The sequence below is a fragment of the Microcaecilia unicolor genome, chromosome 2 (assembly GCF_901765095.1).
Source record: "Microcaecilia unicolor chromosome 2, aMicUni1.1, whole genome shotgun sequence".
In the NCBI taxonomy this organism is placed as follows: domain Eukaryota; kingdom Metazoa; phylum Chordata; class Amphibia; order Gymnophiona; family Siphonopidae; genus Microcaecilia; species Microcaecilia unicolor.
In genome coordinates this window covers 121031893-121046255 of record NC_044032.1, presented here as the reverse complement: position 1 = coordinate 121046255, position 14363 = coordinate 121031893, and the positions used below count along the sequence as shown (strand labels likewise).

Below are 14363 nucleotides of genomic sequence, written 5' to 3'. Positions count from 1 at the left end.
CAGGAACTAGGGTGGGTTTAGGGCATCCAATCAAGACTAGTCTCCTTGCTGGGCCAATGAGCCAACGGCTGGACAGAAAAGCTGTAGTGAGATATACTTTTTGAAAACTCTTGTTAGCATTAAAAAAACATTTTTTGCAGAACCTTAGGAAGGTATGAACATATTGAACAGCATCAGGGAAGATCGGGAGGCGGGGCTGGTGGTTGGGAGGTGGGGATAGTGCTGGGCAGACTTATACGGTCTGTGCCAGAGCCGGTGGTTGGGAGGCAGGGCTGGCGGTTGGGAGGCGGGGATAGTGCTGGGCAGACTTATACGGTCTGTGCCCTGAAGAGCACAGGTACAAATCAAAGTAAGGTATACACAAAAAGTAGCACATATGAGTTATCTTGTTGGGCAGACTGGATGGACCGTGCAGGTCTTTTTCTGCCGTCATCTACTATGTTACTATGTAAGACCAACCCACAAAAGCTTAACAAAAGATCCTTTCTATCTATTGTATCTATTTATGACAGCTGTCCTGCTCAATAAGGCACATAACTGGAACAGCACACCTTTCCCTTGTGAGCAATAATCACTACTTAAACCCTTCATGTGTGACATCAGAGCAGGTTGGAACAGGAAAGATAATGGTGGTTCGAAAAGCAGGTCACCTAACACCATTTCTGCTTTTCTACCTAACCAGACTTCATCCAGGGCATCCCCTGCAGTCCTAAATTTATACCTGGAATCCTGCCTTTATAGATGCCACAGATGGCAGGACCCAGACAAGTGACCTATATTCAAGCCCTCCTACCCTGCTGCTCTCTAGAGGGATACTGCAGTTTATAGGACATGCAGGCAGCTATGGCATGCAGGAAAGACTTAACCTGACTGGAATCAGAGTGACTGCTGCCAACTAGCAGCGTTTGTTCACACTTTCCAAAAATACTAGGACTAGGGAGCATGCGATGAAGCTACAATGTAGTAAATTTAAAACGAATCTGAGAAAATGTTTCTTCACTCAACGTGTAATTAAACTCTGGAATTCATTGCCAGAGAATGTGGTAAAGGCGGTTAGCTTAGCGGAGTTTAAAAAAGGTTTGGACGGCTTCCTAAGGGAAAAGTTCATAGACCATTATTAAATGGACTTGGGGAAAATCCACTATTTCTGGGATAAGCAGTATAAAATGTTTTGTACTTTTTTGGGATCTTAGCTTAGCAGAGTTTAAAAAAGGTTTGGACGGCTTCCTAAAGGAAAAGTCCATAGACCGTTATTAAATGGACTTGGGGAAAATCCACTATTTCTGGGCTAAGCAGTATAGAATGTTTTGTACTTTTTTGGGATCTTGCCAGGTATTTGTGACCTGGATTGGCCACTGTTGGAAACAGGATGCTGGGCTTGATGGACCTTTGGTCTTTCCCTTTTATGGGTAAAACAGATACAAGATGTGTTGCTGCACTGAGTGTTTTGCGTATTAAATTGTGTGCGCAAATCCAAAATATGACTGGATTTGCGTGCGCAACTTAAGTCATACTAAATAGAATTTGGGGGACTATGTTTAATCCTGCAGCACCATTTGGAGAAGAAGGCTGCTGGAACCATATTTATAACTGCACTGGCATTTGGGAGTGGAAAAGAGCTGTAGAGATGCAGTGTATCTGGAGGAGCTCCTTGTGACCTTGGGCAGTACTTAACCCTCCATTTCCCCAGGTACAAAAAACACCTTAGATTGTGAGCCCACTAGGGACAGAGAAAGTGCATGTATATAATGTGTACAGTGCTGCGTACATCTAGTAGCGCAATAGAAATGATTAGTAATAGTAAATATTTATCATTTTTATGCATTTATTTCATTTATATCCCACATCCCAATAGATCAGGTTCAATGTGGCTAACAACTTATTGTAATTAACAGTACAAGAAGTGATGCAAGATAGTATACATTAAGTAGTAATAAAAAAGTAAATGAAGATTGAGTATTATAATATGTAATATGGAAATGAATGCTAGACACAAAAAGGTGACAATTTATAGTCATTCATATATAGTAACAATTAGAATGGAACTGAGAAAATTTAGGGCTTTAAATTAATTATTATCATCCATGAGAAATTGCTTAAACAGAGAGGCTTTAAGGTATTTCCAGAATATCAAAAAATTAGGTTCCCATCTGCTGAATTTCGAGAGGGAATTCCATCATTTGGTACAGAGGTAAGGTAATCCTGACATGCAAAAATGTGATCTACAAATCAATCAAGAGGAAGATCAGTTAAAGGTTGCATATAATCAGGGGTTAAGCCATATAGAATTTTGAAAAGAAATGTACATAGTTTGAGTGTTGTTCTGGTTTTGATTGGGAGCCAGTATAACTTAATAAGCAAAGGGGCTGCACTTTCGAATCTCGTAGCCTTATAGACTAATCTGGCTGCTGTATTTTCAGTAGTCTGCAGTTTTTTCAAGGAAGATTCCTTACAGCCAGCATAAATGGCATTGCAATAATTGAAGTGTGATAATACTAATGTTTGTACTAAGGTTCTAAATGTATGATTAGGGAGGAGATGGCTGATTCTTTTTAGATTCCACATTACTGTAAAGGTTTTTGTGATGTCTGCTTGGACTTGGATGTCAAATAACATGTAGGAATCAATGATTATACCAAGTATCTTTAGCTGGGACTTTAGTTGTGAAGTTTTGACAGTTTATGACGTGGTGAGGTTTAGATAATAACAGAAATTTTGTTTTCTCTATTCAATTTTAAAGGTGGAGGCCCAATTCTCCATCAGGTCTAGACCAGATTTGATGATAGGTAACACTTCTTCAATAGAATCTTTGAAAGGGATATAGATGGTTGCATCATTTGCATAAATAAAATTATTATAACCATGGCATGTAGTATCTTTCCTAATGGGGAAATCATAATTTTGAATAAGATGGGTGAAAGGGAGGGATCCCTGTGGGACTCTGCAGTCTGGAGCCCATGGGGGGGGGGGGGGGGGGGGGGGGGGAGATGGAATTAGGAGATTTGACTTGATAGGCTCTAGATTTTAAAAATCCTCGGAGCCAGTTTAGGAAAGACCCTCCTATACCTAAGTTGTCCATTAGTGCAAGTAGCAAATTATGGTCTACCACATTGAATGCACTTGACATATCAAATTGCATAAGGATGATTTTCCTGCTAGGCTAATTTCTTTCCTAAAGTTAGCAATTAATGTGGTTTATAGTTGTACCAATATATTGCAAAATGGAAAGAAGTGAGCAAACAATCTGTAGAAGCTGAAGGAGTTTTACTTCCTTATGCAATATTTTGCAGGAAGAAAATGACGGAAGAAACAGGCTTCATACCAGAAGGAGTTTTCTGTTCATGTAGCTATCGTCTTTTATCTGTGAATTTTAGCTTTCTTCTTTGTGTTTGATTTATTACTGTGTTTTTCTTCCTGTTCTGTTATGCTATTTTTTTCTAAGTTGGAGGAGACATTCAGCTGCCATTCTAAAGGGCCAGAGTTCTCTATTCCAGGTTTTGTACCAGTACATGTATGTCTGTGCAGTGCTGTACATTGAAGTGGAAGCTTTTGGGCTAACTTTCTGAGCAGCCCTTCTGAAAATTCTGCAAGCAGCTACCTTTTACATACTTGTCATTTTTAGCTGTGCCCTCCCCCACCCCATGTTATCCTTCTGCAGTGGACTTATCTAATGTGTGCTTAGGCGTCATGGGCTTCCATCTGCTTAGAAAATCCAGCAGAAATCATCTCTTTCAAACCTTCACTGCCATCCCCAAGCTGGTGGTAAGCTTTCTGCAGTAAGGGCATCGTGCTGTTTTTTGAGCATTAGGGCGTCATACAAGATGAGCTCATTTGGGTACATTTACATGCGATCTGTGGCCATCTTTGGTGCGTTTATTATTTTGTTTTGAGAATGACCCCTTAGTTCTTTTCTTCTCTGTATGCATTGCAGAAAAGATGTAGCAATTCGCCTGATGAGATTATTAATGCTGTTATCAAGTAATTATCAGTTACAGATTAGCAGACAGTGTCAAGGCCTTTTAAAGCTTAATATCTGTGAAGCTTTAATATCCTAGAAGTATAACCTCGGCACAACAGCATTTTTTAATCTATTTTTTGGCAAAATTGTTTCATACACTTTTTTGGGGGGGATTTTAACACTTAGGTGTAAACAATTTTTATTGATGACAGTTCCAATTACATAAATCCAACATTGTAAATAATATGTACAGGCAAACTTCCTATCTATTACAGCAAGTTCTCTTTTAGAAAAAATCGCCATCAAGTTTTAAACTTTAACAGAAGGACCCCCTCTGTCCCTGTCCATCTGTGTTATGTATGTAAATTAATTGGACTTTAATTCAAAGGGTTCCTTAGGAAAGGGTTATAGAGATTCTCACTAAGTTATTCACACCCATTTTGAATTTGTTTAAAAAGTTTTGTATACATTTATAACAAACAAAATTTAGAAGGGTTACAGAGCAAGGAGTATTGATGATGTATAGAGCATGGTAGTAAGCCGTTGTCACGGCTAGACTCACTGAAAACTTGGCTTGGCTGAAGTAACAGCCTATACTGAATTCTCCTTTGTGTACCTTCTTTAATTTAATTATTTGTTTTACACACACATTTTTTACGAGTTTGAAATCCTTTTTTGATGGTCCTACACAGCCTATATAGGGATTGGATATTGGGGAACAGGGAGGAGGAATGGGAAATACTGGACTATAATGGGGTAGGGCCTTCAGACACTCCTGGGTGGACTGCATGGCCAAAGGTTTGCCTAAAGCATCAGATACCCTTGGACTGACCCTGGCTTTTAGTGACCCTTAAATCTGCATTCATTATTATTATTTAGCCTGATATATATCTTACTTCTTTCTGCAGAATCGGAGGAGCAGTCCCCACTGTGTTCTCCTACTTTTCTGAAGTCCTTTCACGAGAGAAACGAGGTGAACATTTGAGCTGGTTGTGCATGTTCTGGATGATTGGAGGGATCTATGCCTCTGCCATGGCCTGGGCCATAATTCCTCACTATGGTAAGAAAAATATCTCTGATCTTAACTTATAGCATCAGGTTTTGTGTTGATCTGTAGTATTGCAATGGAGACATTAACATGTAAGACAGGCTACAATTTCCTCATGGGCAAGCATATGGACAAAGGCAGGGGCCTTCCAATTCCAGATTCACTGACTGGTTTCAAGGAAGTACAGTACATCTCTCACCAAACCAGTGGCATGCAGTCAGGGCCTTCAAGAGATTGAGTGAATCCAAACGCATGCCACCACATCATCTGATGTTTGATTTGATTAGATTTTTTTTTTTGTAAAGTTTGAAGCACTGCTATCTGTCCCTATATATTATTTACCCATCCCCACCCACGGGCCCAGAGTTTCTCTATCCCAGTATCTCTCCATTTTTTGACCTCCCCACCCCCCACCTATGTTCCTTTAAACTTGTCTTTGCTGGCAGCAGAAGTGTTTAACACATGTGGGTGGCAGAGAGAAGGCTCTCTGCCTACTGCAGATAGTGTATGTTAATCACTACTGCTGCAAGCAAAGCCAGGTTTATAGGATTGCAGGCAGGTGATGGATAGGAAGAAAGCGGGAGAAACACTGGACCCACAGGGAAGGGGGGACAAGATATGCCTGGCCAGAAAGGGGAGGGACCAGGAAGAGAGGAGAGAGAAGCTGGAACATGGGGGAGCATAAATGAGAGGTGCTGGACTGCAGGTGATAGAGGGAAGAGAGGAAGAGAGATCCTAGACCCACAGAGGGAAGGATCCTGGAAGATGCTGGACCATGTTGGGGGGGGGGGTAGGAAAAATGCTGAACCAAAGTGGGGGGAGAAGTTGAACATAGGGAGGAATAGAGACATAGGAGACATGCTGGGATTGTGGGAGCATAAGGCCAGGGACACAGGAGCAATGTGTCAGGTTCTCAGGTTCAGAGCCCACGGGGCCGGGCTCTGGAACAAACGTGAGCCCTTGGGCTGCTGCCGAGGAGCGACAGCAGCAGGCAAAACCCACCAACCAACGCTGGGCAAGCACACCGGCAGGGACTGCAGGCAATGCCCAGCGAACCGGAACACGTGGACTGGAATCCCCCAGACTGGAGGACACAGGACTGGAACACTGGACTGCAATCCCCCGGACTGGAGGACGCAGGACTGGAACACACACCGGACCGGAACACACTGGACTGGAGCGCACCAGACTGGAACACACACCGGACCGGAACACACTGGACTGGAGCACACTGGACTGGAACCCCGGACTGGAACACTGGACTGGAATTCCACGGACTGGAATACTGGACTGGTCCACACAGCTTCATCTGCACTTAGCTACTAAGCCCCCCAGGAGTTGAGCTCCTGGGTTCGAGTAGCCGACAGGACTTACTGGACGACACAGGGACCAGGACTAGAAACTCCTAAACCTAAACTGATCTAAAGTGTTCCTAAGCCCAGCACCAACAGAAAAGCTCCTAAGCCCTCCACTAACAGCAGTGCTCCCAACAGAAACTAACAGGGGTGCCCCTACGCCCTACACTAACAGAAGTGCAGGGAAACCACAAGGGAAAAGGAAGGGAAGACAAATGCCAGACCTTAACACTGGTACTTCCTAAGCACCAAGCTGCAGCAGCTAAACATGGGTTCTCACCCTGGTGCTTCCAAAGCACCCAGCTACAGCAGCTAACCACAGGTCATGAGGAAAAGCGGGGCAAGCACAAGGAAACAAGCAGGAAAGCCAAATACCCCAACAACAAAAGGTGCTTCCTAAACACTTACTCACAAGGGAGCTCCCAGCACCAAACTCCAGCACTGCACTAACAGCAGTGCTACACACCGTAACAAAAGGGAAAAATAGGGAAGACAAACACACAAGTCACAAGTGCACACTGCACTAAACTAACCTGGACCTAAAGCAAGTAGCCAGAAGCAAACGTTGCGAAGGCCCTGAAGGAAAGAACCCACTTCCTTATCAAGGCCCTCCCTGATGATGTCACACTCCCTAGACCCAGGCAACAGCACACTAACCCAGAGCACACTGAAAACCATAGAGGCCCCACCCACGCCAATGCAACACCGTGAAACACTTGAAGCCAGTACACCCAAAGAGAGTTAGAGCAACTCAGACTACCCACACAGGTGCAGTATAGTGAAACAATTAGAGCCCTGCTGCTGGAAGCTGCCAGCACAGAGAGACAGAGCCAGCTCAGAAAGGACAGACAAAGAAACAGAAGCCAGCTAAGAAGCTGACCCCCAGGAAAGAGGTAAGTTTGAGAGGGGTTCAGACCCCAATCATAACACAATGATAGACATGGAGGATGTGCCATATCGACGCAAAGGAGAAATTCTGGACATGGGGAAACATATGGACACAGAAATATTGCTGGACATGGGGAAGGGGCATATGGATACAGGGGAAATGTTGGACATAGGAGACAATAGAAACATAGAAGGGGTGATGCTGGACACCAGGGGGTAGGAATGGGAAACTAGAGGGGTGATACTAGGCATAGGTGGCAGGTTAGAGGCACAGAGAGAGGGATGCTGGGCATGGGTGGCAGGATAAGAATACAGAGGGGTGATGCTGGATACAGGTGGTGGGACAGGGACACACTGGGGTGCTGGGCATGGTTGGTTGTATTACACAGAAGTAATGCTGAACATGGGGGCAATAGGGACACAGAATAAAGATGCTGGATGTGGAGGAGTATAGGGACAGGACAGAGGGGTGATGCTGGACACGCAGAGGACATGGACACAGGGGTGAGGATACTGGACAAGGGTGGGGAGGTAGGAACACAGAGGAATGATATGGGGGTAAGATGCAGAAGGGTGATACTAGACATGGGAGGATAGGGAAACATGGGCAATGATGACGAGGAGAAGGGATATGGATACAGAAGGAAGATTCTGGATATAGGGGAAGGGATATGGAGAGAAGGATGATACTGGATATGGAAAGATATGGACATGAAGACAGGGGAAGATGCTGAACTGGGGAGCAAGATAGGAACACAAAGGGGAGATGGTTGATGGACATGGAGAGAAAATAAATGTCAAATGGACAGGAGGTCTTGTCAAGAAAGTTAATGGAAAGCAGAAAACAGAGACTGAGATTAACCCAGTTATAAAAATAAAGGGTCAATATTTAAAAGGGTTTAATTGGGCAGGAAAGACTCCTGCCTGGTTAAACCCCACTGAGCTGTCCAGAATCTCTAGGCTTGCATTTTCAGAAATGCTCCCTGTTCCACGCTCTGGAGTCTCAATGCGTAGATGAGGCAGTGGTACAGGGAGGAGGGTTTGAAATTTGTTAGGAACTGGGCAACATTCTGAAGAAGGGGGAGCCTGTTCCAGAAAGATGGGCTCCACCTTAACCAGGGTGGAGCCAGGCTGCTGGCATCAACATTTAAAAAGGAGATAGAGCAACTGTTAAACTAGAAACTAGTGGAAGGCTTATAGTCGCTCAAAAGCGCATGGTTCAGAACAAGGTATTTTTAAAAGATATCACCAAAACAGGAGAGAGAGAGGGCATTCCAATAGCGAGGTTGCAATAGAGACCATAGTAGACCAGGTGTCTTTAAAGAGCAGAAAGATTTTCAAGATTGCAAAATATTACTGTCAGCTGCTGAGCAAGTTATAAATAGGAACAACATACATTTTTTGAAATGTCTGTGTGCAAATGCCAGAAGGAGACTATGATAAAATAAGGAGAATGTTAAAAAAAAACAAAGGAGCAACTGCAAAGGTCAAAAATTTACATCATGCGTGGATGCTATTCAAACATACCATCCTGGAAGCCCAGACCAGATGTATTCAATGTATTTATTAAAAAAGGAGGAAGGAAAGCCAAACAATAGCTACTATGGTTAAAAAGTGAGGTGATAGACGCTATTAGAGCTAAGAGAAAATCCTTCAGCAAAATGGAAGAAGGATCTGTCTGAAAGTAAAAGGAAACAGCATAAGGAATGGTAAGTCAAATGCAAAGCGCTGTTAAGGAAGGCAAAAACACATAATAAAAACTTTTTTAGGTATATTAGAAGCAAGAAGCTGGTTGAAGAATCTGTGGACTGCTAGATGACTGAGGAGTAAAAGGACTTTGAAGATTAAAGTTATGTAAATTGAGACATATGCCAAGTAGTTTCAAGAGAACTTCAAGAATGAAGGAACAGTAACAATTTTCATCACGGAAGATGGACATTGTAAATTTGTGAAGAGGTTATTTCTACATTGCTATGTTCAGTGTTACTCAGTGAATATGATAATGGACATTATACAATAGGTTTATCATTATGGGAGGACAATATTTATCATAAGGAAGGAATATTTGTATAATTTGTCATTGATAGGGATAACAATGTATATTTATTTAGGGTATTGTTACCATCTGATGGTATAGCATGGAAATTTAATAGTTTTAATGATGAGATGTGTGGTGTGTGAAAGGTGAATGACTGATCAGTATTGGACAACATATAAGCAGTAAATAAAAAGGCCAGTTTAGAATTTGTATGCATTTGGCATTAATATGGTTTAAATAAAGATAATTTGGATGTTATAGTTATAGTTTATTCCTATAACTATATTGAAAATAGAGTTTATCCTATGAGCAACGGTGTTTCTAGCCTGTTCACCATCCGGGGTGGGTCGCCACTGTGCCCCCCCCCCCCCCCCCCCCACAAAGCACATCACCAGACCTTTTCTCCCAGCAATGGGGTGCCCGGAGCAGGAGCACAGCTGTTGGGTCTGCCGGTCCCCTGCCCCGGAACAGGAAGTAACATTAGAGGGGGCAGGGGACCTGCAGAGCCGACAGCCACATGCCTGCTCTACACACCCACTTGCTGCCTGCATCCAGGGCGGACCGCCCCACCCTTGGTACGCTACTAACTATGAGAATTATTTGTGAGACACAATATCCCACTATGTTGTGTGACGTGGAGGGCCATAATCGAACGGGGCCAGCCATCTCTAATGCTGGCCCCATCAAACAGCGTACCCGACTGTATTATCAAAACAAGATGGCTGGCCATCTTTCGTTTCAATAATACGGTCGGGGCCGGCCAAATCTCAACATTTGGCCTGCCCTTAGAGATCGCCAGCGTTAAAGATGGCCGCCATTGTTTTTCGCCGATAATGGAAACTAATGGCGGCCATCTCAAACCCGGCCTAATCCAAGGCATTTGGTTGTGGGAGGAGCCAGCATTTGTAGTGAACTGGTCCCCCTCACATGCCAGGACACCAATCGGGCACCCTTGGGGGCACTGTAGTGGATTTCACAAATTGATCCCAGGTACATAGCTCCCTTACCTTCTTTGTTGCGCCCCCCCCCCAAATCCCCCTCAAAAACCCACTCCCCACAACTGTACAACACTACCATAGCCCTTAGGGATGAAGGGGGGCACCTACATGTGGGTACAGTGGGTTTTTGGGGGGGTTTTCGAGGGCTCCCATTTACCACCACAAGTGTAACAGGTAGGAGGGGGGATGGGCCTGGGTCCGCCTGCCTGAAGTGCACTGCACCCACTAAAACTGCTCCAGGGACCTGCATGGAGCTGGGTATGACATTTAAGGCTGGCAAAAAATGTTTTTTATATATTTTTTTGGGTGGGAGGGGGTTGGTGACTACTGGGGGAGTAAGGGGAGGTCATCCCCCATTCCCTCCGGTGGTCATCTGGTCAGTTGGGGCACCTTTTTGAGGCTTGGTCGTGAACAAAAAGGGACCAAGTAAATTTGGTCAAATGTTCGTCAGGGCCGGCTTTCTTTTTTCCATTATCGGCTGAAGCTGGCCATCTCTTAACCATGTCCCCGTACCGCCTTCGGTACACTGCCGATACGCCCCCTTGAACTTTCGCCTGCTCTGCGATGGAAAGCAGTTGAAGCCGGCCAAAATCGGCTTTTGATTATACCAATTTGGCCGGCTTCAGGAGAAGGCCGGCCATCTCCTGATTTGTGTCGGAAGATGGCCAGTCTTCTCCTTCGAAAATAAGCAGGATAGCCGGTTAGGCACAAATATTCAGTGCCAAACCCACTATGTTGAATGGTCAAAAATAGGCTGCTTAAATAGCAGGCCTATCTTTGACCACTAAAATATTAACCGGTTAGCGCTGAATATCAGCATAGCAAGTTAACCTTTTAGCTGCCAAAATAAACTTGGATATTCAATGCCATTTGGCAGGATCAGTTCAGTGCTGCCCACTGCTTGCCGAATATCGAGCTCTGTGTCTTTTCTTTACTACTGAAGTCCTGCAATTCTATTGCTTTAATATTGTCTTTAACATATAATGCCCCTCTCCTTCCCTTTCTTCCTACCCTGTCTTTCCAGAAAAGATGATAGCCCAGTATATCTATATCCCACCATGAACCACATCTCTGTGACCACCACTAAGTTCAAATCAGCCTCTTCCATTACAGCCTCTAGATTGAGAACCTTATTTCCCATACTACGGACATTAGTATACACTGCTTTCCAGATGTTGCCTCATTTTCCCATTTGTGTAGAAACATTGAATGTTTCACTTACCAGAGTACTTATACTTCTGTAAGGACAAGCAGGCTGCTTGTTCTCACATGTGGGTCGACGTCCGCGTTGGCCCGGGAATCGGCATTTTGCAAAAGCAAAAATAAACAAAGTTTTGCCAGCGTCTTCTGGCGCATGCAGTGCACACCGCTCATGCATGGACTGATTTCCCGCCCGCTGCACGTGTCAGTTTTTTCTTCTCCGCGATGAGGTGTAGCAGGTTCCTCCTGTGCTCCTCGTTGAGGCCCAGGAAAGAGTTTTCTGAGCATTTTTCACGAGTTTCATCATTCTTTTATCTTGTTGTTTAAAAAAAAGAGTTTTCCCCTTAGTTTTTCTTTTAGTTTTGTCCTGTTTTAAGTTTAATTTGTTTTTTGAAGGCCAGCCGCATGGTCAGGTTCCTTCTCTTTTTTTGTGCCTTCTTTTTTGGCACAATCATGTCTTTTGATTTCGCCGAAGCTGTTTTTCCTTCCATATAATCAAGGACACCCAGCAGCTTCAAACGTTGTACTCGGTGAACCAGACCATCTCGGGTACCGATACCCATTCCTGGTGTATCCAGTGCCTTGGACCCGACAACAGCCCAGCTACTTGTAGTCTGTGTCTTCATATGAAGAAACGGACCCAAGTGTCTCGACAAGCCCAGCGAGAGAAGCTTTTTGGGGCTTGGTCCGGTCAGTCAACATCGCCATCGGTACCGAGGTTGGCAGAGTCGACATTGAGGGAGGCATCGCCGTCGAGAGCAGAGGTAATGGCTGCTGAGAGACCAAGAGAGGCATAATTGAACGGGGCGCCCAAGTTTTCCTGAGGGCGTCCTTGCAGGACGTCCCCGCGAAGGGGCAGGGAAACCCGTATTATCGAAACAAGATGGGCGCCCATCTTTCATTTCGATAATACGGTCGGGGATGCCCAAATCTGAGCATTTCAGTCGACCTTAGAGATGGTTGACATAAATGTTGAGATGGTCGACCTTAGAGATGGTCATTCCCGGTTTCGGCCATAATGGAAACCGAGGACGCCCATCTCAAAAATGACCAAATCCAACTCATTTGGTTGTGGGAGGAGCCAGCATTCATAGTGCACTGGTCCCCTGACATGCCAGGACACCAACCGGGCACCCTAGGGGGCACTGCAGTGGACTAACTGATGCACTAACTGAACAGAAAAAGCCCTTCCCTTACCGATCCCTTAGTGATTCGGAAAGGAACGGGCATGCATGAAGGAAATTGCACGCAAATGAACTGCTCGCTGTTAGCTCATTTGCACATGATTTCCTTCCTAAGGAGGGGAAGCCAGTGCAAAGCAGCCACACGTTATGCGTGGCTGCTCTGCGCATGCCAAAGATGGCTTCATACACGCAGACAAGCGTGTATGATAGCCGTCTACAACCTCAAAAAACCACAAGTTTAGGTGAAAATGTCCAAGTGCTCGTCAGGGAAGTCTTTTTTTTTTATGAGTATGGGTGAAGGACATCCAAGTGTTAGGCGCCTTCGCTATGTCTCTGTTGAAAATCTAGCACTTTCTGGATTGGATTACTGTAATGCATTACTTCTAGGGTTGCCTGCTTCTTGTATTAAGGCCTTGCAAGTTATTCAAAAATGCAGCTGCCAGACTTATCACAGGTTGTCCTTGATTCCAACATATTTCACTATTTCTTAAACAACTGCATTGACTTCCTGTTCAGGAGAGAACTGATTTCAAAATTGTTCTTTGAATACACAAAGTATTAAGACAGGATTCTTCATTTTATCTACAATCTGCTTCTCATATTTATTAACCAGGTCAGACTTTGAAATTTGAGGGGAAATGTTTTCTTTCAGTTCGTTCTTTGACAGAAGTTCATTTTGAGGGTTCTAGAAGGTGTAATTTTGTTTTATCTAATTTTGTTTGGTCTAATTATGTGGAATCAACTGTTTTTGCAATTAAAATTGGTTACAGATACAGTACAATTTAAAATGTTAATGAAAACTTTTTTTATGTATTTGGAACAGTTTTTTCTTAATATTGTAACATATGCTATATAAGGTCTTGAATAGAGGGACTTTTGTTTTTTTACTGATAATGGTTTTTATTCTATGAGCAGTAGGTCTTGATTTGTTTTACTGATAATAGTTACTGTTCTATGAACAGTCATATTTTGCTATTATTGTTTTATATTTTTGGAGATTATGTATGTTTACATTGTTCTCATCCTTGGCCAAGGCAGATTATAAATCCGTAAACCATAAATTGTCTTTGATAGCATCAGCAAATTGATAGTTATTTTTAAATTATTAAAAAGAGCATACATTTCTATCAAGTGTGTTTAATTTTGTTATGGCGTTACTAAGAATGCTGCTAGTTTTCATAAGTACATAAGTATTGCCATACTAGGAAAGACCAAAGGTCATCGAGCCCAGCATCCTGTTTCCAACAGTGGCCAATCCAGGTCACAAATACCTGGCAAGATCCAAAAAAATGTGCAAAACATTTTATACTGCTTATCCCAGAAACAGTGGATTTTCCCTAGTCTATTTAATAACGGTCTATGGACTTTTCCTTTAGGAAGCCGTCCAAACCTCTTTTAAACTCCGCTAAGCTAACCACCTTTACCACATTCTCTGGCAACAAATTCCAGAGTTTAATTACACGTTGAGTGAAGAAAGATTTTCTCAGATTCATTTTAAATTTACTACATTGTAGCTTCATCGCATGCCCCCTAGTCCTAGTATTTTTGGAAAGCGTGAATAGACGCTTCACATCTATCCGTTCAACTCATAGTAACATAGCAACATAGTAGATGACGGCAGAAAAAGACCTGCACGGTCCATCCAGTCATTATTTTATAGACCTCTATCATATCTCCCCTCAGCCGCCTTTTCT

At 43.5% G+C, this 14363-nt stretch overlaps 1 protein-coding gene across 2 annotated transcripts in view; it reads left to right on the top strand.

Moving 5' to 3' along the window:
• Window positions 1-14363, top strand: part of SV2C (synaptic vesicle glycoprotein 2C) — a 239217-nt gene that overhangs the window by 125937 nt on the left and 98917 nt on the right. For both annotated transcript variants that reach the window (XM_030192297.1, XM_030192296.1), the window contains exon 3: window positions 4867-5018. In XM_030192297.1, the coding sequence (XP_030048157.1) occupies window positions 4867-5018 (152 nt within the window). The remainder of the gene's footprint in view (window positions 1-4866; window positions 5019-14363) is intronic.